At 38.1% G+C, this 26,651-nt stretch overlaps 1 protein-coding gene across 9 annotated transcripts in view; it reads left to right on the top strand.

Moving 5' to 3' along the window:
• Window positions 1–26,651, top strand: part of LOC118230533 (neuroligin-1-like) — a 220,075-nt gene that overhangs the window by 74,151 nt on the left and 119,273 nt on the right. For 6 of the 9 annotated variants that reach the window (XM_035423634.1, XM_035423637.1, XM_035423633.1 and 3 more), the window contains 2 exons: window positions 20,758–20,817; window positions 25,711–25,863. In XM_035423634.1, the coding sequence (XP_035279525.1) occupies window positions 20,758–20,817; window positions 25,711–25,863 (213 nt within the window). The remainder of the gene's footprint in view (window positions 1–20,757; window positions 20,818–25,710; window positions 25,864–26,651) is intronic. The other 3 variants (XM_035423636.1, XM_035423639.1, XM_035423638.1) reach the window with 1 other exon arrangement.

Raw genomic sequence — 26,651 nt, 5'->3', positions numbered from 1 at the left:
GTTACTATTGAAAGGGAAAACTGATACAGCTCCGAGATTTATCTGAGATTTATTGCACTGTACAACATGTGATGAATTACAGTAGTGTAGTGTGATAGATTTGGACGGAAATTAGTTCATGATTGGTCTTCTTCAGAATAACTGGTTATCTTTGTGTGTGTGTGTATGCGTATATATATATATATATATATATATATATATATATGCACATACATTTCAGCTTTGTTTTTAAATCTGCACAGTATGTGTCCCAGATAGTCATTAAAAAGAATGTAATGCGGTTGCACTCTTATCTATCATTATGTACTGCTGTTTTAACTGGTGGTCCAGGGGTCCCCAACCTTGTTAACTATCCATTCAGGCCCAAGAAAGCTTTTGAATTGAGTTTATTGCCCTGCTTTAATTGATCAGTTGAGTGCTTAGTAGCAACAAAGACTGGCTTTCCAGGAACAGTGTTAGCACTTCTGCAGTAGACAGTGTTTGTCTTTTAAGAAAAAGAAAAAAAAAGTTTATTAGATTTTGACACTTAGCTTCAAATAAATTATGGAGGGGAAATGAAATCATAAAAATTAAGGCAGAAATATCTAACTTGGTCTCTAATAAATTCCAGTTGCAGTATCACTTGTCCTTAACATTGAATAGTGCCATATTAAAGCATGCTTATACTTTTTGTTGTTTGCAAAATAGGCTACTATTTTTTGATTGTTGCTGAAGTTACTTAAAAGCATGAGGACTGAAATAATGTCATTTATTTTTAACAAAGGTGTGGAAAATGTGGATTGCACTGGCTCTCACAGACCGTTGTCCCTCTGTCCTTTCAGGGGAAATAAAGATTAACAGATGGTTTGTGAAATTAAGTTGCCAGACCTTGAATTGATGAGGAAGGTGGTCAAGCAATCAATATATTAAAATACACTGTGATACACTACTTAAAGGCTTCTCCAATGAAGGAGGATAGATATTGCTTAACTGCACGTTAAATGATTAAATTTTATATTACATTATTACATCACGTATTGTACCCAACCTTAATATGTAGCCAAATAATCACATTAAACATTGCATGTTTTTGAACCCAGAGCTGTTGATGGTCGAACCAAGGACGTTGGGATTTTAGCATAGGTTGCTTCCCTCATTTCTGGGTCTGCTGGCTCTCCACTTGCACTGCTAATGAGGTTTAGGTTCCTGGGAGAGACTTTGGTAAGTGGAGTCCTTTTTTCCGTGGTGGGACGCAGCCTCTGGCTTTCTGTCACCTTTGGCTCGCTCCAGCCCAGACAGTTCCATTTATAAGCCGGATGTTCAGTTCTTCCCAGCGGCTACCACAGCAACCGAACAGTTAACTTGATCTGTGTCAAACAGGATTGCCAGGGAAATGGAATCTGTTTGGTTTCTAAGGACCCAACGCAGTGAGTTTTGACCGCTGTGCCTGGCGTAAGTTCATGCGCACACACACACCACACACACGCGCGCATGCACACACAAACACACATGGACAAACACTCGCATAGGGGGCCCCTGTGACTGCAGAAATGGTGTGCATCTGTCAACAGACAGACAGAGCCCATTCACACATGTCACCAAATCAACAGCTGATTGCTGTGTACTTTGCTGCCATGGTGACCAGAGCTTGTTATTGCAGAGCGACTGGCAATTGGCAAGTATTTTCTCCCTGAACAAAAAACGATTTCAATGGCAGTACGTTTTATTCAGCAGCTCCCTCATGTTTAATGGTGGGGACTCATTAAGCTGGATTGATTTATTAAAGCTATGCATGCATAAGTTATACACAATTGAAAATGTGAAAACATGGACACACATACACACGTTTGTATATATGAGTAAAATGGTTAATAAGAGCATACGTCGTGGACTGAAGTATTGATTTATGCACATTTTCTAAATTCAGCGACGTGAAAAAGTAAAGTACACCGGCTTTCAATTCTATGGCTTTACATATTAGGGCGTAATTAACCCTCATCTAGTCCTAACCGTCGGAACATTAGATAAATCTGTGACAAATAATACATAGATAGATGGATAGATTTTCCATGTTCTAATACTTAAACGCATTGGATTGAAAGCGTCTCTTTTCTTTTTCACATCCCTGCAAATTCAGAATTCCTTCAGGCCTTTTTATGTGGAATCAATGTAAACCGAAGCCATTTTCTACAAATTAGAATTGTAGTGGGTAGTGAGATGAGATCACTGCTCTTGATGCCAGAAAAAACTGTTCACCAGCTGCTCAGATGCACAGATCAAGCCAGTATCAATTCCACTGCCAGATAATACGTTTTCATTATTAGAATTTATATGCAGTAACAATACAAAATAAACGGTTCTAAAATTCCATTTGCCTCTTCACTTTATGTTAATTGTCATGTATTTAAATGACAATTATTTTTTGTTATAATTAAATGAGAAAATGATAATACTTTCTGTTCATAAAATAAATGCTAAATACTATCATAAATACACGTTTCTTAGCACTGTTATGTACACAGTAAACACACGTGCAATGTAATATGTGAAATGACACAGATTTAATCAGGCATTTAAACAGACAACTTTAAATGGGACTCAGTCTCAATGTCAAAAGTTCAGTTTGGAATTACAAAGCTCCATACTTACCTTTTTCCTAGAATTTTCCTGTAGAATATATAACAGGATTGTAGGAAAATGTTATTCTAAGAGACAGGAGAGGTGCAAAAAAAAGCTGTAATATTTGACGTCTGGAGGTGTTAAAGTCCTGCAATAAATTGTTTGATGGCTTTCTACGTCCTATAAAATAACATGTTCCACTGCTGAGAGTTAGGTTGCCTTCACAGTTAAATTGTGAAGCTTTTCGCATATTTGATGAGCTATAAAAAGCAAATGTTAGAGAGAGGCCAAACCAAGCAGCCATTTTCAGGTGAATACATTAAAAAGCACTGTGAAATGAAACATGACAGAAAAACAAATATTGTTTAGTCATGTATAAAAATGCATATTAGGTGTTGTTCCGTCAGTTTTGATATGTGCAGTGTGAAAACAACTGACTAACTGGAGCATACAAATATGACATTGAATTCAATTTATTTGGCAGACGCGAACGAAGGTGAAGATACGAGTGTAACATGAAAGTGCTAGAGGATAAAGATAGAAGGATACAGGTGATAAGAGCGATCCTAGATTGAGTCCCCTGCAGAGTAGTGATAGTTTGTCCAGGTACAGTCTGAAGATATGTGTCTTCAGACCACGGTGTAACTTGGGCATGTACCAAGTGATTCACAGAGGAGTGGGGAGTTCTTTCCACCACTGGGGAGCTAGGGTAGAGAAGCTCTGTGGTCAGAATGAGCGAGAACCGTTCACCCGGATAGCAGGAAGTGCAAGTCACCCTGCAGAGCGCAGTGGTCGAGCTGGCTTTGTAGGGTTGAATCACGTCCTGTAGGTAGGCAGGGGCTGTCCTGTTGAGCTGCAGAGTCGGCCAGAGTCAGGACTTTGGACCCGACCCTGGTAGCAATCGGTAGCCAGTGGAGTGACCTCAGCAAGGCAGTGAAATGCAACCTTCTAGAACGTTGAAGACAAGTCTGGCAGCAGCATTCTGAATCAGTTATAGGGGCTGCATGGCACAGGCTGGTAGGCTTGCAAGAAGGGAGTTGTAGTAATTTGTGTATTTTCTCATTATGCATTTTAATAGCTAATTTGGTATAACAATACAGAAATAAAAAATCAATTTTAAATAAATGAAGTAATGTTTATATTGTATACTATCAGGACAGGAAAGTAGAATCTTATCAGAAAATGGTTTATTGGAGTTTAAACACCCATAGCCCTTCCCATTGGGATGTAGGCTTTCACTGTGGAGCTGTTCTCAGTTGCTACAGAGATGGCACATTCAAAATGTGCATTGCACCATGGGATCAGTGCTGATGCTGTATCAAGCTGCAACGCAATGTGTGGCATGGCTCCCTTTTATGCACCTCCTGTTTGAAAGTAAAAAAAAATAAAAATACACAGAAGGTATCAGGAATAAACATATATCATCAGGAAACTTACTGCATTACTCCATTTCAGCATTGTTTGAATGAATTGGCAGCTGGATGTGTTGTGTTGGAAGTATACTATATTGTTTTCAGTTTATTTTCCTATCATACAGTGGAAATTAAGTAAAAAGAAACCCATTTTACTTTGAATCATTTACTGGAATGACTACTTGCATTTCTCTAAAGTTAAAAAAAATTTAAACAGGCTCTCATTTTGTAGCTGTAAGCCTTTTTTAAGTAAACAGTAATCTCTCAAACTGTGAATGGGCTTTCATTATAACATTTTCTTTTTCTGCATCGCAGTATAACCTGTCTGCACCTGAAAATGTTTATCAGAAAAAAATATTACAAAAAAGCTGTCCATCTTGCATTATCAAGCAAGAAAACAGATTTTTGTGAAAACGTGTAGTGAAATGTCAGAAGGGATGCATGTGTCAGTTAAAGAGAAATGTGAAACTATTGACCTAGGAAAATAATTTAGTCGAAGGGTTCGTGGGTACTGAGGATGGACAGTGACTACAAAGTAAGCTAGAGATGATTGTAGCCACATAATGAAAGACACAGCGTCTGTGAGGGGACATTGTGAGGGAATATTGAGAGGAGAGGAGCAGCCTGACTACTCTGCAAGTTATCCCTGATTTATACTGGCATGCAACATTTCTACAACTATCGCTTAATAAAAATTACTTATTTTCTCCTGTACAAAGTATTGCATAACAAGTTTTCTCAATATTTTGCACCTCTAGAATTGTTATTTCACAGACATTGTCATACTTTGTCATGCAGTATGATCGGACTAAGCTAGTTTCTGTATGGGCTGTTTCAGTATATGGTGAACTTGGTTTTATCCTACCGCAAGGCCATATTTTCCTATATAGCCTAACATTTTAGCATAAACTTGTAGACTTTACAATGGCCATCACTGCTCTTAAATATCCTATATAGCCAAATAATAGGACTAAAACACAACAAATGATTAAGCATACTTAGTTTGTGATTTTAGACATTACCTTGTGAAACAAATGCATTATTACAGTGATAGTTTAGCGATACCAATGCAAAATGTGCAGATGGCAGTAGTAGACCACAGACGTTAGCAGTATGCCAGGGCGCTTTCATCCTCAATCTTAAAGGGGATGAAAAGAGGTCATTTGATTGGCTATGAGTAAATCCAGCTGCAGCACACCAATTTACATAATAAACACAGCATAATCAAGCCCATTTTCCACCTGCCCCTGCGCACATTGAGCTGTGTGCTCCTTGCCTCTGGTCGTAAAAATGCCAACATTCAGAAGCCATGCCCAGTGTGTCCATGCCCAGTGCACCCATGCGCTGCGACATTGACGGCACACATGTGCCATGCAACATTGATTCCGTAAAACAGAGCCCTTGAACTTAGTTTCTAATTATTTCCTTACTGAGAGAACGGGGGTGGTCATTCAGTTTTGCTTACAGTAGTCAAGTATATGTAGCTAACTGGTAATTATTATGGTGCATTTGTGCATCAGTTACAAAGTTCTTACTGTGCAATACTGTGAGAATCACACTATGTTGGGAGCCAACACCACATGAGCGAGTTATTAAGGGGCCATCATTGAAGTTAAGATGTGTCAATGCTTCTCTTGGAAAAGAAAATCTTTTTCCCCGGTGACTTCCTTCATAATTTGAGTCGATTGCTTGTGTAATAATTAATAAGCATTCAAGGTTTGTTCTTTGGATTGTGCTTTTCAAGTATTGAAAGCAAGAGGAAGCAAAATTATGGGCAGACTTCAACTTGGCATACTTTAATACAAATGGTAGCTTTCTGAAACTAATTTACTAGTTCATTACCCTTCCCTGGAGTAGTGATACGTAGTCATTTACACAGACAATTCTCAAAAGTGAATGCAGTTAATAGCTCTTAAAGGAACATTTAGAATTTTTGATTAAAATTCCATATTCAGTGATCTCTCTCAGTATATCTCCATCATTCTCATTTGAAATGTATTATATACCTTTGTAGAACTGTGAGTCTGTGCCAGCATTGAAGGTAAGATAAAATGCCATTCTCTTTCCACATTTGAAAGATGTCCAATAATTGTCTTTGCATTGCTGAAAAAGGCTTTGCACCTCTGTGCTGTTTTTTTTTAAACTCTCGCTCTTTCTCTCAATCCTCTCTCTCTCTCAACAAAAAGTCTTCTCTCTTGGAAGAACTGACTTTTTTCCCTTGGCCAATCTATCTTCTCTCTTTAGGACCTGATGGCTTTTTAATTTCTGTTGTTTTGACCTTGCATTACATCACATAACGTCTGCCAAATATGCTAAAAATGACTCCAGCACTGACCCATCCTTTGTTTTGCATCATTCATTGTTGCTGTGGATCGCTCCAGGAGAATAATGGAATGTAAATGTGATAGCCGTACTTTAACTAAAGGAAGGTTAGGGGTAAACTACTTTTGTGGAATGGCTTTTTCCACAGCAGTGAGGTTAGCCAATAAAAATGTGTTATTATGGACAGATAACTCCAGTGTTGATGTGCCATTTAAAAGAAATACAGCATGGGGTGGCTTTATCGCAATATGAATAACATCAGATACTGTATTGGCAACATCATCCCAAAAGGTTCTTGTAACTGGGCACTGCCAGAAAAGTGTTGTGTTGAAGATTACATAGCATACAAAAGGGATTTGAAGATTTTTATCGGATTTTGCTTCAATGGAGTACAATACCCCCTTTGTATAAGTTTAAAATGAGCCAAATCAAGGTCTTTGAAGAGAAAAAGGTATTTTTTAAGACCATTTCGTTCCTTATCCCATATAGTAGCTATGCTGAGTACTCCAATGTTATATTCCTTATATCGATCACATAAGATATCAGTCCTTCATCTTTTGTAAACCATCCTGCCATTGGATCTGTAAGCAATTCTTTTTGTAAAGACACACCTGCCACACTAATAGTGGAATGGAACTGAAAAAAAATGACAAGTTTGGGTGAGAAAAGGAATCCTTTATGTTTTTGGAAAGTATGAAAGAGCATGTATGCTCCTGGAATATCAATGACTTTGCCAAAAGGGCTGATGCCTCATCAGTCGGAGTGTTATTCCACGATAGGCTGAAAGCAGTAATTGAGTTATATATATATATATATATATATATATATATATAATTCTCTATGAATTTCATTACTGCATTTATCAGACGCTTTTATCCAGAGCGACTTACCCAAATTTTACATAGCATTTGCATTGCATCCACTTATACAGCTGGATAGAGTATATGCTGAAGCAATGCAGGTTGAGTCCCTTGCTCAAGAGTACAACGGCAGTGTCCTAACCAAGGATCGAACCTGCAACCTTCACAAGACTAGTTTCTTACCCATTGTACTACACCGCCGCCCATTTCCATATGTTCGATGTGTGTGTGATCATTTTATGACTTGTAAATGGAACATCTTGTAATCGTTAGGGGTATAGCAGTTTTCTCCAAGGCACTTACGGATTCAGGTTCCATCAAATTTCCTAAACTGTAATTGGAAAGTGAGATAATGCTACTTAAAATTTGGAAAGGCCAGTCTGCCATACTCATTTGGCCATTGTAAAGTTTTTAGGCACATTCACAGCTTATCCCCCCTCCAGATAAAAGCTGAAATTGTTGAGTCACTTGCTTTAAAATCAATCACCCTCGATGGAGTGTCATTGCTGCTATGGAAACAAGCCCAGCTAATTAGCAAAACAATACACACCAAATTATGTGAAAGATGCACAAAACTACAACTACCCTCTAAAAAACTGCAATGAACTCACAGAGTAATACAAAGCATAAAATAACCACAGTTGTTTACAGTACCGCTAAAATTCAACTACAATAGCTAATATGAAATGCTACTTTGCTTAATATAGATGAATAGCAGTAGCTCACTCCACACCAGATGAAATTGCGTATATCGCAAATTCATTCTTAAATGTTGTCACTGTTCACAAAGCACTCACAGTAGGTGGAAAGCTCAGGCAACTGCACTACCAGGTACATAGCAACACATTGTGCTGTCTAGAGCGTGCATAAGTACATTCTGTACTCTTCTTCTATTTCCGTGTCACAAAAATTATGTAGAGCAGGATATGTTTGATTCACAAAGATGATCATAAATTATCAATGGCAATAAGGATGGATTTTTTTTATTTAAGACCACCTGAAACCTGCCGACAGCTTGGCCTGTACACAAGCAGCTCAATGTGTAAACTTGTCAGTGACCATGGCAGCTTTCATAGTTGCAAGAGGAAGATTAACTCAACATTTTTAATGCGCAACAGAGTGGATCTTCTGTGAATTATTCATCATTACAACCGTACTAGGGTAGCCTGTCAACAAAGATGACATTGAACCTGCCCCTTGGAATTTGTTTTCTGCTATAATTTAAGTAGGCTATTTCATCATACAGAGACAAATATTTTGATTACATCAACACCCATGTTACTTTAATAAAATCACTAATTTGAAATGTTCCAATTCTTGGAAACAAGATAAATAAGTTGTTCAGAGAAATACTGGAGCAGTCAATTTGCTGGTCATTCAAAAAATCTTGTTTGTGGCTCAATGGCAATACTTGTAGTCATTATTATTCCTGCGCCATTATTTTTGTGGAAAATAAAACATCCTTTGTAAAATGACAGGCATGTTTCCAATTAATATTATTGAATCAGCCTTGCTTAACTACCCTGCTGGAAACTCCAGTTTAGACCGGTTTAAACTAGGGGGGTATTGCGCAACGAAGGATTACTGAAATACCTGGATAACTGTTGAGTAAAATCTGTCACAGCACTTTTTACTTCAGTTTATGTTCCAGATTTGGGAGCGTTCCAGTTTCTATTCAGTGCAGTTATCCAGCTAACTCAGTAATCCTGCTTCATGAAACAAGGCCCTGGTCAAGATGGTTTAAGCCAGCGTTTCCCAGCCGGTGTGCCGCAGCACTCTGTTGTGCCGTCAGGCAAGGTCAGGTGTGCCTTGTGAAAAATCCTTTAAAAATTTTTTAATGTTCAAATGAATTAAAAAAAAAAAAAAAACTTAAATGAATAAATCCAATTCACAAAAGCCAAAATAAATGTCATTAAAATGCATATTGCTTAATTAAAACCCCAAAAGAACATTTAGGCCTACTGTTGGCACGTCACATCAATGTCAGTACGTCACCCCTGGTTTTTTTCTGTTGAGAGTGGTGTGCCATGAGATTCTGTAAATTTGGAAAGTGTGCTGCGGAAGGAAAAAGGTTGGGAAACGCTGGTTTAAGCTGTGTTTTTAGCTGGTTGTACCCTGTACAGATATCAAAGAATAGGGAACTTGCCATCTATATATATATATATATATATATATATATATATATATATATATTTTAGGGATGGTAGGAGTAATGGATGAATCGATTACCTGTCAGATATGTGCTTACTCTTTTATCTCACAAAGGCTACGTACAGCTACGTATGTGTTGGAACTTGATTCTTTTTGTTAACGTATTCTTGGATATATGGGGTTTAGATTATGATCTTGGAAAGAGAAACAATGTAATTGGATAGGGAAAACTTGTTCAATGTTCATATAATATAATATTGTTTCTAAGAATGCAGCTTATTTTCTCCCCTCCCAACTCACCTCCTCCCCCCCACACACCAAAAAAACACCTAAGGAAACATTCTTGGTGTAATTAAAAGTCACGCTGATACCCTAATCTACGAATACAATATTTGGGTACAACCTCCTGCAGAGTTTAACCACAGAACATAAAACTATTTATGGGGTGTCAGCACCCAGAATGCGATAGCAGTCATGGTTTCCTTTTTCCTATGCAGTATGAATGCTAAACCACAAATTTTCGATTTAAATTATCAGCTGAAAGTTCTAATGTCTATGACATGGTTGTTGAGGCTGGCCCTTTGGAATTTACAGCCTTCACATCAGTTGGTTTTTAAGCCTTGGAGAAGAAGGGTTTTCCTGTTTTTATTTTGGTGGTGGTTGGTCCTTGGTTGTGTGATTGTTTTTTTGCTTGTTTTCTGTTGTGCTGAAACTAGAAGATGGTAATACTTGGTCAAGGTATGGCGTATCAGTCTCTCTCTTTTCTGGGAATTGCAAATTTGCCTCTCATTTAATGTCTTCTGTTTTTTTAAATTATAAGTAGGGAGCCTACATTCAATAAAGAATGTATGATTGTCAATTAATTATTCTGATTGTCTCTAATTAAATTATTGTTATAAGTTACGCCTTGGCGGGGGCATGCCCCATACCTATACAGCACAGAGAGTTTGGCACTTTTCAGGGTTCCCCGCAGAAATAACCACAACAGCCACAGACACTCAGCCCTTAAAAACATTAAATTCTGTACATTCTAACCCCATTTCAACAGACATATTTCATAAACAACTTCACATGTCCACACAATAAAGCCCCAAACTAAGGGGATTTTGTGTTTTCTCCTTCTTCTTCTTCTCATTCTTATTTTTCCTGCCGCCTATCCCACTAACAACATGTCTCCCCATTGGACATTTTACCGACACCAGCCAAATCTTCACCTACACGACCCAATCAAAAACTCTCATACACACGCAAAATACCCATACCTTTTTACTCTGAAACATTTCCAGTTTAAACAGCTCGTCTGCCTGTGGCCTAGTGGGCGAGGTTACAGGCTTGGGAACATGGGGTCCTAGGTTCAAGCCCAGCTAGGAACATGTTTCTTTAATCTGCTTTTACCCCCACTAATAATTGTCTACTACTTCTCAATTATTGCTTTTGCTCCATATCTACCCGCCGTTCACCGAACATATACACTGCATTATGACGTACCGTCTGCACGTTCAGTTATTAACCGGCTACAATATTGCAAAGCCTAATGGATTCAACGGGAGCTCTTCTGTGCTTACTGGCCTGTGTTCTTTTTTAAAACCACGGACAGGTTTGCTAATGATATTTCACGCATTGCATAGCTATGTCATGGTTCTGCATTAACAAAGTCACAGACTGGTAAACCTCCGGTTGAAGGATTGAATCCCGCCTCACCCTCAGCATATAATTTCCTCTTTTACACTAATGTTTTCTTACGCTTATATTTGCTTTACCGAAACTCACTCACGGCCACCCATATGCATTTCATGACGGCAAATGTATTCCTTTTATTAAAAAGTTACACCAGCTCACCACTGTGACATTTCTACTAACTATATGTTTTCACTTGGCTACCGTACAAAACCTTCTTATCAGCAAACGCCACGGTTCTACATTCCTGTTACCTCGCTCTGTTCTCTATCTAGCCACATACAAACAATTACTACGTATGTACGTTCTGCAACTCCCCATTAAAACATTACATTTAAAATCATGACTCACTCATAACTACTAGCACTGAACATGAGAAAAGCACATCAGTGCAATAGATTTCACATGTTACTTAACCCTCCACTTTAACGACTCATGCTTTGTACAGACTGTTACATATACTGTTCGATAAAGAAACTAAGCTCGCTCATGGTCACTTCATTTACTTCGCACTATAGTCTGTGATCATATCAACCTTCACCTACGTGCCCATTCTGCTAAAAACATATTGTTTCAACTACGCAATTTCTCTTACACTGTTATTATTTTCTCATATGCAAAGCCTGCTGGGACATATGCGTCTGCTCCTATTCTCCACTATCAAGTTTTCCGGTTCTAGCTCCAGACACCAGCAGTTATCTACATGAATTTCAATGTGTTCCATGAGGCAATTCGAAATATTTGACACTTTGATCTGACACAAAGTTAGCATGACATTGTAAAATGGTAAGATTACAAAACACAGGGCCAAGTGACTTGAAAGAATTGAGGAAATATTGGGCGTCATTTTGATATCAATACTTTTAATGGCAGGCCTGGATTTTGCCAGTCTGAATGAATGAGTTATAGACGGTGTATGTCTTGTATGTGTGAGTAACTTGGCATTTTTGTACGTTGAAAGCGTGTTTTTTATGAGATTTTGTCTACCTGATATAGAGTTATTTTGACTTGCTGGTTGATTCCACCTGGTTACTGTAGACTTACTGATCAACAAATTCTTGGATTTAACTGATGATTATCATTTTCAATGATAATTATTAAATTAAATAGTGTAAACTTCATTTTATATGAAGGTAAAGTGAGGGGTTCAAGCACACATTATCACTTGTGTTTAGCATTCAGTGCTGAACATTTAACATTGACTGTTGGAACCGCTGGATTCAGAAAATATGCATATTTTTTCTTAAACGGGTGTGAAACTCTCCATTTTAGTCAGTAATATCTTGAAAAATGTGATAATATGGGCATGGAGGAAATGCTGAGAGGAGGGAGGAGAAGGGGGGGGGGGGGGTGTGGGGATGGGGGTGAGTTGGAGGCAAGTGAAGCTTACATACAGACATTGAAATGCCATCTGGTTGGCTACGACATAAGATTGACTGCAATGTTATCAAGTAAAAATGCTAGTTTGGCATTTTCCCAATATTCTCTCACATAAACAAATAGCTAAGTATGCTTCAAGCTTGAAACAAAATGTAAAATCACTAGCTAACAAGCAGATGAAGTATCAATCAGGAGTAGCTCTTGCTTACATTGAAGTAGGTTTTTAATTTGATTTTTACTACTTATACGATTAATAAAGCGACATTTAGCTTGATATTTGTAAGTGAGTCAGACCGATGTGTATCAATTTAGAACAGTGAGTGAACTTTTGCTGGTGCTACATCATAGTCCCACGTGAATGGAAAAATAATGTGCCAGCCAATCAGAATTGAGTATTCAGCAAAGTCGTTTTTTATTGGTTTTGTGGGCGTGCAAAATTTGTGAGTTAGGAGTACATTTATTTGTATCATATCTGAGACTGTGACTTTGTGTTTATAGACACAATAGGCCTAGCATTAAGGCTTTATTATGATGGAAAAACATGGGTATTGATTTGTTATGTGCACATGCATTTTCCATGACACATTCTAAAAATAGATTCTTCCTCAAGCAAGCAATTGCTTTGGAATCGAGAATATTATGCAATCGCTTGGCGGGGGGGGGGGGGGGATTTCCTTTCGGCCTCCATATTTTTCTCTTGCCATCACTCCGATACAAGTAAATCCTGGTCTCATCAAGACCTTTTTCCAGAACCCTGCAGGCTCTTTTAGGTAATTCTTAGCCAACTGTAACCTGGCCATCCTGTTTTTGCGGTTAAGTAGTGGTTTGTATCTTGCAGTGCAGCCACAGTCCTGTTTTTGAAGTCTTCTGCTGACAGTAGTCACTGACACATACATGCCTGCCTCCTGAAGAATGTTTCTGATCTGTAGGAAAGATGTTTAGGGGTTGTTGTATATTATGTTGATCATTCTTTGCTCATCACCTGTACGGGTCTTCCTTGGCCTACCAGGCTTTTTGTAATTACTGAGCTATCCACTGCTCTCTTTCTTGTTAATGGTGTTCCAAACAGTTGATTTTGGTAAGCCTAAGGCTTGACCCATCTCTGTGATTGTTTTTTTTTCTCTTTTTTTTCTCAGCCTCACAATGGCTTCCTTGACTTTCATTGGGACAACTCCGGTCCACATGTTGTCAAGCACCAATAACAGAAATCAAAAATGTAAATTGTGCAGTACAGAGCCATAGATATGTCTTTGTCCCAAACATTATGAAGCTCACTATATATCCAAACGGATGACAAATTAAAGGAAAATCCTGAATAAATGAGTGCAGACACATAACAAATGCAGATGCTTCCATACAGGTGTACTGCATGATATAATTAAGCAATGCTCTGTGGCATGTATAAAAATGCTGAGCAGGCCCAGTTGACCTTGAATTTGGATCAAGATGGCAAGAGGAAAAGATTACTTTGAAAGAGCATCATTATTGGGCCACAGATGTCAGGCGGACATCTGCATTTAGATCGATGGGAAAGACATCAGTAATTAGGTTCAGAAATTGTGGTTTGATGACTGTGATGCTCATGCATAGTGCGATATGTAAGGAGAAACAGAAGAGCAACTCTCCTTCAGGTGACTGAGAATGTGAATACAGGACGTGATCAGACTGTGTCAGCAAGAACAGTCCGTCGACAACTACGCAGAGGGATATTGTTGTGGGGTTACAGTGCATAAACCCCTCATTACAAAGAAAAATGCACATTTGAGAGTTCAGTGGTGCGAAACCAAAGGGACTGTTCTACAGAGATGTGGAAAAAAGTGATATGGTCAATCCTTCACCATATTCTCGACAAGTGGGCGAGTACATGTGTGGTGTAGACCAAGAGAATGGTAAAGGCCTGAATACTTGACCCCTACAGTTTGGTCGCTCTGCTATGCTGTGGGGGGCATTTGGGTCCACTTGTCCCCTTAGAGGGAAGGGTCACTGCAAATCAATTCAGTTATTCTAAGCAATCCCATTTTCCTGTGATGAAACATTTCTATCCTGATGGAAGTGGTCTCTTCTGGGATGACAATGCCTCCATCCACAGGGAACGAGGGGTCACTGAATGGTTTGATGAGTATGAAAATGATGTGAATCATATGCAATGGCCTTTGCAGTCATCAGATCTCAACCGTTGTCTTAGCGCTCTCCACCACCATTATAAAAATACCACATCAGGGAATATCTTTTGGAATGAAGGTGTTCCATCCCTCCAGTAGAGTTCCAGAGACTGGTAGAATCTATGCCAAGGCACATTGAAGCTGTTCTGGCAGCTTGTGGTGGCCCAACACCTTACTAAAACACTTCATGTAGGGTTTTCCTTTAATTTGTCACCAAGTTATCCTACTAAAAAGGTGACCTGTATTATTGTAGCCTACTCATGAATTGTGCTTGCTAACTATTCGGTTAAGGTTGTATGGCAAGTCAATTTACATCAATACTTCAGTAAATTAGTCCATAATATGGCATGGATAGCATTCCCTACCATTGCACAATTAGCAGAGCAAGACCTTCACTCACTCCTGTTTCTTAGTGGATCTACCCCTGAGTGTTTAATACAGCCATCCTGTCATAATAATAGATACCTTTGATGGAGATCCTCTTATAGCTTTTTTAACGACTTATCTTGCTTCACACTTAATACCTGTCCCTTTTGTAATGGCTTCTTTGTTCTTTTAATTTGATGTAATACAGTCTTCGAAAAGGAGTTTAGCTTTTCAATGAGCTTTATAAAATGTATTTTTTCAAAGAAAGTGATTGTAAAGAGATTGTAAAGGGATTTACAAGTTGTTTTACTTATTTGTCGTTTTTATCAATAAAGAAATCAAGGAGGGATTGAGTGATTGAACACAGATATGAGTTTTTACCAAATTAACCTTATATTTCCTTTTCCTTGTATCTCTCGAATGAAGTAAGTTTGATAAACAAGCAGTTCTCAAAAATAAAGATTTATGAAATAAAATTCAATTAATTGTTTTTACTTTTTCATTTAAAAAAAGGATTTATTGGATTTTTTCATTTATCAGAATGTGTGTACCATTTTGATAAAAGCTTTATCTCACTTCAAAGACAAATGCATTCATGTTGTGCTCTCAGCATGTGAATGCTAGTCAAATCAGCAATTATTTCAAGTAGATTATTATTTGTCTGTTCTTCTAATCTATTTTTTCAAGATTTCTTTGAGAACATCAACGTATTAGATGTACACACAAGGCAGTCAGTAAAACAATGTACTTTCTGTGTTTATTTAATTATTTGTACCCTACTTCAAATTCGGGGGTGTGACCTGGCTGACAGGCTGAGCACTCATTACAAGCATTTTCATTTCGCCTTGTCGCCCGCCATCATTCTGCCACTTGCTAATGAAATCTCTGCCGATGTTACCCATCGTAAATCCTGTCACCTCAAACTAATGAGCATCGAGGCTGTTCACAGTCAGGAGCCACCTTGACATTTTGGTTCTCATTTTCCCCCTTGCTCTCCTTGAGGGAAGTTCTAAGAAAATTACCTTCCTTTCTGTGGCATTCAGCCTTGGTGTTCAGGTGCGGTGTTAGGTCCCTTTTTATCGGAGGCTTTCTAGACCTTTCTGTCAGAAACAGAGAATGGCGACGATTTGAAAGGGAATCTAATATTTATGAAGTGTTAAATTCTACTTTCGCAAGCATATGCATGGAGGATATGGGAAACAGAGATGTTTCTTGATTTGAGAGATCGGGAAAGTAATCAGCAAACCAATGTGTGTGACACCTTGAAATGTCAATGTCTGATCTGATAATCTGAGAAATAGACCCAAATCTGATTTTGAAAAAATGTCAGGCTTGCCACACTTTGTGTCTGTACCGATTCTAGATGCCCATTAATGATGATATTTCGAAGAGAGATGTCAACCTGCCGTAGGGGATAATGTTGCACTTCAGTGGCAGTGGGCACAATGCACACGAGCTGTCTCCTTTCAGTGTGTTTCTTAGGTAGAAAATCCTTGTTGTGTTCGGACAGAATAGAAAAAAATATAAAAAATCCCGTGAGATTTGTAGAAATGTGTTGCAGATTGTTTTGAAAATGGGTCCAATCTTCTCCGGTAGTCTAATTTTGCTGGGTTTCGTGTTTGAATGTCGGTCTGTGTGGTTAGATGAGTTCTGCTACTCTCGGGCGGTGGAATAAGTGGCGCACGAGCGCGGAGGATCGTAAGGATGGTTGCAGAAGCTTTTAGCTCGAGTCAAGAGTCAGGTGAAGCAGGTGTGTGTAGAGGTCCTGAGAAAAGCATGCTGATGACACAAGATGCTGAAAACCCGTTATTCCCCACATTCAAAACTACAGACCCACATGCAAGTTCAGTGCTGATAAAGTCATTACAGGGATCCATAGATTTTAAATAAGCTTTTCATCAGTAAATATTCAGGCTCGAGTAGGTTGGGAGTGAATATTTGTGTCTGTTCCAACAAGTGCCACATCACATTAATTGGACTTGGTTCCATTACTGTTGTTTCTTGTATACACTGTAATTAGATCTTGGTAATTATTAATGTAGAGTTTATAATTGGCTGTGATGTAGTTACATGGTGATTCACTAACCCAAATCACAACCCTAATCTAATTTATATTATGCAGTACTGATATGGTGCTACAAGTTAATCACACAGGTCTGCTTATTGCAAAGTATGACTCAAATATACATACTGTAATGACAAGATACCAAGTGGGAAAAAAAGCTTGTTTTGAATCCAGAAATCTTTTATAGGGATGCAATTCTGGAAGCTCAATTTGTTATTTTCTCCATATTTTTGGTGCATTGTTGGTATATATATATATATATATACATTTATATTAGATATTGTGCTGTATGTCTCATGAGCAGTACTTTTCTTTGAGTCAAGTGCACCTCAGTTTCTTTTGCTGAACGTACAAGCTAATGGTATTCTCGTAGCTAATATTCTTTATGGTATTTGAGGTCACTTCGGTCAGATGTATTCTTTATATTCTTTTTGGTTGCTAGCTGTAACTTGCTGACATACAACCATACTAAGCAAAACTGTCGTCGTTTGCAAGCTAGCCAGCTAACTGGCTAATGTGAACGTACTGTACATCACTGTTTTATACTTAAAATGAAAGGAAAGGACTAACTGACCATTGTAACACTCTCTCCATACGACTCTAATAAAAAATCCATTCCCTTGACACGTTTATTTGCTTAAGTTTCAGCTGTAGCTGGATTCTATTTTTGAAACAGGACTTACCTTCAATGGACATTTGTTAAAATGCCCTTGTATCATCACTTGGCCTATCACCCAAGCTTTAAAAGAAATATCTTCTGCAGGAACTTGCATATGCTATTCCAATACCTTTAATAAATTGTAACTAACTACAACCCTACATGGTGTTGGTAGGATCTGTTGTAAGATTTTGTTGAATTATTTAGTCTCTAAATTATTAAGTATACTGGCAGGAGCTTGAATCAACACACTATAAGGACTATATAAGCACTATAAACCAGGGGGTAAAACAGGGGTAGGTTGAGCATGATTTCGCTGACTGATAAATTATTAAGAGTTTGGGCCCGAGTATTAAGAGTCTGAATGGTGAAATGCTGCATACCTCCAGTTCATGGTCAGTTGCATTCTTTTAGCCTAATAGTTACTCCATATATGCAGTATGCAGTCTGGGGTTTGGATGGAGGAAAAAAAATAAAACACCTAAAACATCTTGCATCTTATTTTATTTTTTTGTTACCAGGGTAAAACTGAAAACATTTGCATTGCGTTTGCGTGGTCTCCGTATGAGAACAGGAATGACTCAATGAGGAGCCCACTTAGATCATGTTGTAGGCAGTGCGCTGTACATAACACATCCATTTTTTATGCATAATTGTCTCTCCCAGGTACCATTTGGCCTGGAATAATTTATTTGAGAATCTATCTCAAGTTGTTATCCTGAACAAAATTGGGCTCGTGGGATTTTCAGACAAAAATAAATCTATGTACTGTGAACCATACTTACAAGAGTGATGCTGAGAAACATTGATTTAATAGACTTCGTTTCATATATATATTCTGATACAGAACAGCATTTTCCAGGCCAAGTTGCTTGTGACTCGAGCCTGAAATAGCTAATGAATTAACAGTCTGGAAATCAGCCTTCCGGCTGACTATTGATTGCCTCCATCTTCAGGGTTTAAAGTTCATTTAAGTGTTTAGTGCCTCTTGAAGTGGACCAGTGGAGCGATACCTTTACAGTAAATATTATGCATGAATTTAGTCCTCTTCAGCCATAGATAAAGGTAATTAGTATGGTGATTAGACATTTGGAAATTCCTTAAACATACAGTGAGCAGCACCTATTTTTTAATTTTTTATAGTATGCGCAAAATTGGTTAAGATAAAGGTGCCCACTAAGCAAATGCATAATGTAAATGGGCAGAAAATCCTAACTTTACAGCCAGTGTCCCTGCGGCTATGTGGAAATCAAAAAAGCTGTCCATGTGCCTTCAGTTGTCCCGGTTTAACGATGAAGTACAATGTTGACAGAAGACAGATTTGATCAGTCTCCCCCTCAGATTGATGGGCACAAAGCAGTAATGTACCTGGGAACAGCTGTGCAAAGCTAAAGATGGAGTGGATCCAGGTTTCCTGAACATTAGAACAATATGTGTGTGTGTGCCACCAAGGCCATCTGTCTCCGCTCTTAAAGCTACGGCACCTAGAAATCAAGGCAAAGTGGAAAAGTTACCATCACTGCCATAGTTACCATAGTTTACGGACAGTTTTATCCTTCCCCTGGCTTTTCAGTGCGTTGTACCTTTCGTCTCCTGATTCTAATTTATTTTCATCACTGTTCCTAATTTGCAACTGAACAATAGAAATGATTTTATTCATTAGCTTCATAAAGATAATGCTGGATGCAACAAATGCAAGGCTTATCAGAGCTTGAATTGCCTTTGCTGAAGAAGAAAAAAAAACTGGTGGGGAAATATAGATGATCCAGCTGATTGAAACATATTAACTTAAAAAATTGTTTGTGTTACGTTTCCCACTCAGGCCCTGAGTAGGTAATTAAACGTTTGAAAATTAAATTAACGTTTTAATTTTACCCCTGAGGTAATATTTTGCTTGAATCCACAAGCAGTGTTTAGAAGGACAGGGCTCATTCATGCAGTTGAAAGACTGAATAGGTCTTCATTATTTGGAAGAAGCAGTTAATTTTATATCATAATATTAAAACTAACCCTAAACATGATCCCACAATTTTGTATTTCGTTTTTACCACACATGAACATGTTGTCATAACATCAAGTTTCAGCAATGTGGGGGTAAAAAATTATCACATTAAAATAATTATTAAAGTGAACTCTTTGTTTACTGCATGCATTGTAAAAAAGTTTGGATAAATGTGATTGTTGTCTCTTTTTGTTGCATGGCTATACTGTGGATGTAAAAAAACTGTGGCATGTCATCCATATTCCCCAACTGAGTATAATGTTCCATAATGTTCCCCTGGTCTTTCATCATTTGATAATCTGGAATGTGTTTTAATACCCATGCGCGAAAATTCAGCTCTTGTGTGAATTTTCTTTGATTTCATGTCTTCCTGCCTGTGGAATCAGGAATACTCTATGCTGTATTTTGCTATATGTACTCTACCATGACCTTTGACTTCCTTCCTGTTTCGATAGTTGGTAAATTAACGACAGTTAATCGGCAATTAATCTCTCCTTGTGCATAAACCAGTAACACATGCTATTTATGTTGCCATTTTCATTTTTTGCTAAATCCAGTCTGCTGTTAAAGCACATTCTCTCTTGGATTCATTTTCAGTCTCAAAAATCCCAATTAGCAACGGTTAAACTAAGCATGTGTATGACTTAACAAATAATTATGTGATAGGTTGTCAAAGCTGTCAAGGATGTCTACTGTTGAAACTGCTAACTGTGCTTTGCCTGCATTACTATTAACAAGTGGGGATGCTGAGCAATGTGCAGTTTACAGTAACTTCCGCAAAATGTATTTTTGTCTCTTCCACGAAGAATGTGAAAATGATTTTAAATTCTTCAAACTCTACTCTTTTTGAAAGCTCTTTTTAAATGGAGTATGTGTTTTGTGTTTTCTCTCTTTCTTGGTAGAAAAAAAAAAAACATCTTCCCTGGGTCACTAACCTATTTCTACCTGGCCCCTAATTGAAGCTTATGTAATTACATGTGTTAGACTTTTTTCCATGATAAAAGAAAATGAAGCTTTTCTTTACTTTTTTCCTTTTGCTTTTTTCCAGGCTTATATTGTTCTTGAATGCTTTGTTTCTTCCATTGTCTCCATTCTTGATCCTAGGTCCTCTTACAAAGAAACAGAATGAGGATTTAGGTGATAATGACGGTGCTGAGGATGAAGGTATTTTTTTGACGCCAGACCGATATGCATGACAAGGACTTCCCTCGTTTTTTCTTCTTTGTTTTTCTTAAATTTCTTGTCTTTTTTTAAAAAAAGTGAAGATTTTTCTTCTTCCTCATTTTTTGATGGATGTGTTTTGTCTTTTTTGCTTGGTGTTTTAGGAGTATGTTAATGTTTCCTGTTGTTCTATAATATCCCTTTGTGGTAATCTTCCTATAGGTTTTTGCTTGAATTCTATTTTTTCCTTTACTTTTTTTTTTTACATGTTGCATCCCACATATACAGAACTGGTTCAAAGTGGCTAATGCCTACTATAAACACCTTTTTGCATGTCTTTTTGGTCCGACTTTTGTTTTTTTTCTATATTCTGAAACACGAAAGAATATAGAGCAAAAATAAATGCTAACAACACACATTACAGTGCTCATTGGACTGGTGCCGCAAAACATGGAACGTTTCCAAAGCAACATCATCTTATCATGTTCCTGGGTTCAATATGAAAACTAAGAGGGTTATTTAATCCTGTCACGCTGGATGTTATCCTTAATATAAAAATAATCCATTTGAATAACAGCAGATGATAAAAGTAGAAAAGTTTTATATTTTGACGCCATGTTTTTTCTGTCACCTGTGGTGGACTTCCATTGCAAAGAAAGCCTGATCTGATGGATTTTTGACTTAGAGGTGTATATGTTCAATTGAACATATACATTACATTTTATATTATATTTTAAAATAAAACTCCCCACCCCAAGTGTGAATATCTGAAATGGCCACTTACTGGATGTGCAGTCAATCAGAATGCACACGTCCAGAGGAAATTTACTGAAATTATTCAAGATCGGAAAAAATACAGACTAAGTGTGAATAACTGAAGTTATCACAGAGTCTATGGAAGAATATCGGGACCTTCACTAGTCATCCATTCTGCATATTGCTTGAGGATCACAACACTAGTATTTCTTTGGAAACAGGTTATGGAAGCAAGTCAGTGAGCAGCAGGCCTTTGTCAAAGTGAAAATACTTTATTCCTTCTGATTTTCTTTTTTCAAAGAAAATCCTTTTTTCAGTATTGAGAAGAAAAGTCTTTTTCGTGTGATGTGTTTTTTGGTTAGTCATGTTGAAAAGTATTGGGGGTCATCATATTGTACAAATCAAATCTCCATTTCTTTTTCAGTTCCTAGTATTATGAGTGACAAATTCTCAATAGTGCGTGGGGACGGATGACCTTGATTAGACATCTACCGCAGAATGTTTGAAAACTGTCCTTTTTGGCTTTCATTTATTTGTTTCCAGATGTATGTTCTTAGAAATGTAATGTCCATATATTCATACCAGTAAGACTGCACAAGGATCCCAAGGGCAAGTAACATTTTTAGTCTTTTCTAACTTTACCTGCCACTCGACAAATAAATGGCAGGCGCCTGGAACTGAATCTGGATTCTGGAAACCCATAAAGATCAAACCCATGGAATGATCGATGGAATGGGAATCTGCATTCAGTGGATGCCACACTCTGATTGCCAGAATGCCAGAAAATGTATGGGTCAATTTTCTTTTGCCAGCCTTGGCAGGAAAATGGAGTTACAAGTCGCGACAGAACACCGGACTGGATGGCAGCTGCCACTCTTGGGGACCTGTCGCTTGACAACAGTGTCTGGCTTACAGGTCAGAGGGAGGAGCCGATGACTTCGTCTGACATTGATAATGATGTCTAGGGCTGGGGCACAGCAGTTCTTCTGCTCTAACTCTGCACTCACTTCAGTGGAAATACTGTGACAACATCAGTTGTGCAGTGGTGTAAAACTGCTTCCCACCCTCAAGATTAGGGCTCTGCACTCCCATCCGTGAAAAAAATGAAAGCAAAAACCAGTGCATTAACACAGACAGAATGCATTATTATTTATCTGATAAGGCATGCAGGCTTCTTAGATTTGTGTATTTTTAACTTGTAACTCAAATTGCTTTTTTTGTGTGTTGACACATCAGGGTCCAGGTTTAGGATGAGCCAAATGCCAATGTCTTCATTAGCAAGTGAAGTTAATTTCAGTTGGATGATTCGATGATAGGATGATACAATACAAAGGTTACTAAGTAAATGGGAAAGCCCCGTGTGCTGCAGTTAAATGTGCTGTTTGGTGTGTTGTGTAGAGCGGTGCGTCGCTGTTGCTTAGCAGGACACATTGCCTGCTATTTAAGAATAAATTACAGTTGTAGCTCAGCTCAGCACTTTGGATATATTCTGTGGAGAAGGTACTGCCCAGCACTCTCAAACAGCCAACAGAGATGATTACCATATAGAGATAAATCAACTTCCAAGCCAGTGGTCAACATTTACTATTTTTCCCCAGCTCCACTGTGATAAAAGGAGATAGCAAACTTTTCAATTTCTTCTGCCTTCAAGTTCTCTGCAATCACGCACCCAGTGATGGACTGATCGCCTCTTTTAAGCCTAAATAAATTGATTTATGAATTTTCTGTCGTTTTCAGTAAATATAAGCCAAAACAAAACCGCTATACTGGATGAGAGAACAACACATTTCAGTGGTCTTTTGTCAGACTCTCTATCAACCGTATATGGATGTTTAAACACTGTAGAAGTGGGACTATTCAGCAAGCAGACTATGGGGACAGATTTGACCCACCATAGATGTACTCTTGACTAGTGGTGTAGCCAGCTATACTGAAAGAAACCCAAGCTCCTCTTAAAACAATACAAGTCTATGTTTTGGAATGGTCTTTAAAGTAACAAAGTTACTGCACTTCATGTTGGTGATCAACCCCTCAAACCCCCTGACCCCGGTCCTCGACTGCAGAACAAGGAAAATAACTTAAATGGAAGGTCTGAACAACTAAACTGGATTTCAGAAGTGGCTCCATTAATCGGAAGGCTGAAAGAAAGCCATTATACGTTGATTCAACTTATACCTGCCTATGTCTTATATCTTCTAAACAGTTCTCAACAGTTTTTTTCCAGATAAAGCTCACATTGCCAATCGAAACAATTTCACATTCAAAATACATCAATACATTGCATTATTCTGCTGTTGATGCTGCACTTTATCATACGCCATGTACAAACTGGCACAATAATAATGAAGATGTGCGTTTTATAGATGTGCACTCAATGTAGCACTATTGGTTTTTCAATTTCTGACACAATCCTGCAATTTTCAAAATAACCCTCTGAAATATGCCTCCAGCACTAATGCATGGTTCGTTGAGACTAATTTATATTCATGCTGTGATGTCCTTCTGGTACCATGGTTTAAATGGTCAAAGGCAAAACTAACATTGATCACTTTCATTCTTACAGTACTCTGAAACTTTATATCTATATCTTCGCAGTTGGCAGTTGAAATGTGAAAGCCAATGTACATACCTGTACATGGGACAAAAAGATTTTACAATGCCAAAAAAGAAGGGAAACTCTTACCTTGCTTAATCTGAATGCCAGTGCTTTTGAACACACTGCGCTTCAGGATTCACAAGTTCTCTTTATTCTAAATATTATCTGAGAAGTATGTTGGCCTGCTTTTGCAATAAGTAATAAGTCATCTAAACAGGTCATGATACATATTACACATCTAAATGTAAATAATAGGCTTAACTCAGCAAGTTACTTAACTCATTTGTTTTTCAGTGGGGTGTGCATAACCTAACCCCAAAAGAGAATTTAAGCCTTTATCTTTTTTTTTAACTTTTCCTCAATGAATGTGCAGATGGAAATTAATTTGATTTGTGTATCCTGCCCAGCAGGTGTTCTTTTTAAAAATGCGTCCCCACCATGTGGCTGAGCATCTATAACTGGCACCCCGATTTGGAATGGCCAGTCTTCTTCAACCGCAAACACGTTCATGCTGCGAACCGCATTGCCTATCCAGAAGATTGTAGACATCCACGGTTCTTTTTTCACAGACTACACCCTTTCTTCTGCAAACTACAGCTAAGCTTGCACAGAGTGGAGTCAGATGAAGACCTATTACATGCGGCTTCAGCAGGGTCACGAGATAGTGTTGAACGCGGATCCCAAACCAACTGAATCCTTCCATACCCTGGACTTCGCAATCGCTAACTACGCATCATCCTATGAATCTACTGGCCACAGTCAGCACTGGAATGGATTCAATCTATTATGGTTTTCTTCCATCCATAGAACATAGCTTGCGACTTCCTGGGTGAGTTGTCGCTGCACCATTGGAGTAATTTTGGAAGACCTGCCACTCCTGGAAAAATTCTCCAGAGATAATGGCTCTCACTGTGGTTGGATTGAGTCCCAGTGCTTTAGCAAATGGCTTTGTAGCCCTTTCCAGATGGATGTATTTCAACAACTTTTTTTCTCATCTGCAGTTTCCTTTGATCATGGCATAGTGTGTTTGTAGAAACTTTGGGGTGACTACTTCACTGATGGTAAGGCTCAATATGAGTGAGGTTTAGATTCAACAGGGCTGGGGGCAATTTATCACATGGGTGATATGGCTGTTTGCTAACAGTTTTCATTAAATAAATGAAATGGTTTTAAAAATGTGCTTTGTGTTTACTCCGTTTCACTTCGTCTAATATTACATTTTGTCTATGGATCTGAAACCGTTCAGTGTGACAAATATGCAGTAATAGAGAAAAATAAGGAAGGGGGCAAAATAGTTTTTCATGACACTATTTTGAACACCTGTAATTATTGAATAAATTCATCTCAGTCATGGATTTTTACTCACCAGGAACATGACTTAGGGGACATGTTGCTAAGGAAACGAATGGTTGAACGTGCAAAGTCACATTTCTTTCAAACCACTAATTATAAGCCTCTGTGCTTAAATTGATGACAGTTCAAATTGAACTATCTTGTGTGGTCAGGATAAATTTCCTCTTTAATCAATTCTTTTCCTTCCCCAGACATCCGTGAAGGTGGGAGTCCGAAACCGGTCATGGTGTTTATCCATGGTGGATCGTATATGGAAGGCACTGGGAATATGTTTGACGGAAGCATCTTGGCGAGCTATGGCAATGTCATCGTCATCACAGTGAACTACCGGCTTGGAGTGCTAGGTATGATTTAAGCAGTTTTTTTAAAAATGTTGTTACACCTATTTCTGAAGCACTGAGCTTTGGTGCACAATGCTCAGGCCAGCATTGACTTTACTTTGGAGATTTTTTACCATCATTTATTTTAATAATACACACTTTCTTCCAAGATAGCATCGCTTTTGAGTGGCAATACATGTTGAAAAAATGTGCCAGTAGAAAGGAGATATATGATTTACTAAATGTCAAAATTAACGTTTTGGAAGGTTAAACAAATTAGTATCGAAAATTATTGTGGAAAACACCTTGTAAACATCATTAGTGCTAGGAGTCCACATCTGTGAAAAGCACATTTTCTTCATTGTTTTGACAGTCTGTGTGTGGTATATGGAAAAGTTCAGTATCAACAGAAAAATGCTGAAATGTACTGATGCATTTTGAACGTGAAAATATTTCAATGGGCAAATTAATGGGCACGTTTCATCTGTGGAAAAAACTACTTTTGAGAAAATCTGGCAGATAGAACGTGTTGGGGAAATTGACAAGTCTTTTGTTCTTGTGTCTTGCAATGGGAAAATCGCCTTTTGGCTTTGCACATTGGAACAAGAAATGGATTGAGTGTGTGACTGGATGTGGTCAGATGCCGTCTTTACTGTTGTTCTTGAAATTAAATAGCAATTAATCAGCTATGCTGTTAGCCTGTGGTTGCTTGTCAAGTCTTATACAGTGAAGGATGTGTGTAATTGCATTACAAGCAATTTGCACTGAGGAATCTTGATTTGTTATAGCATCTTGTCACCTCCTAGTGCTGA

Source organism: Anguilla anguilla, chromosome 6 (assembly GCF_013347855.1).
Source record: "Anguilla anguilla isolate fAngAng1 chromosome 6, fAngAng1.pri, whole genome shotgun sequence".
Classification (NCBI taxonomy): domain Eukaryota; kingdom Metazoa; phylum Chordata; class Actinopteri; order Anguilliformes; family Anguillidae; genus Anguilla; species Anguilla anguilla.
Note: the sequence above shows the minus strand (reverse complement) of the source record. Positions and strands in the feature narration are given on the sequence as shown.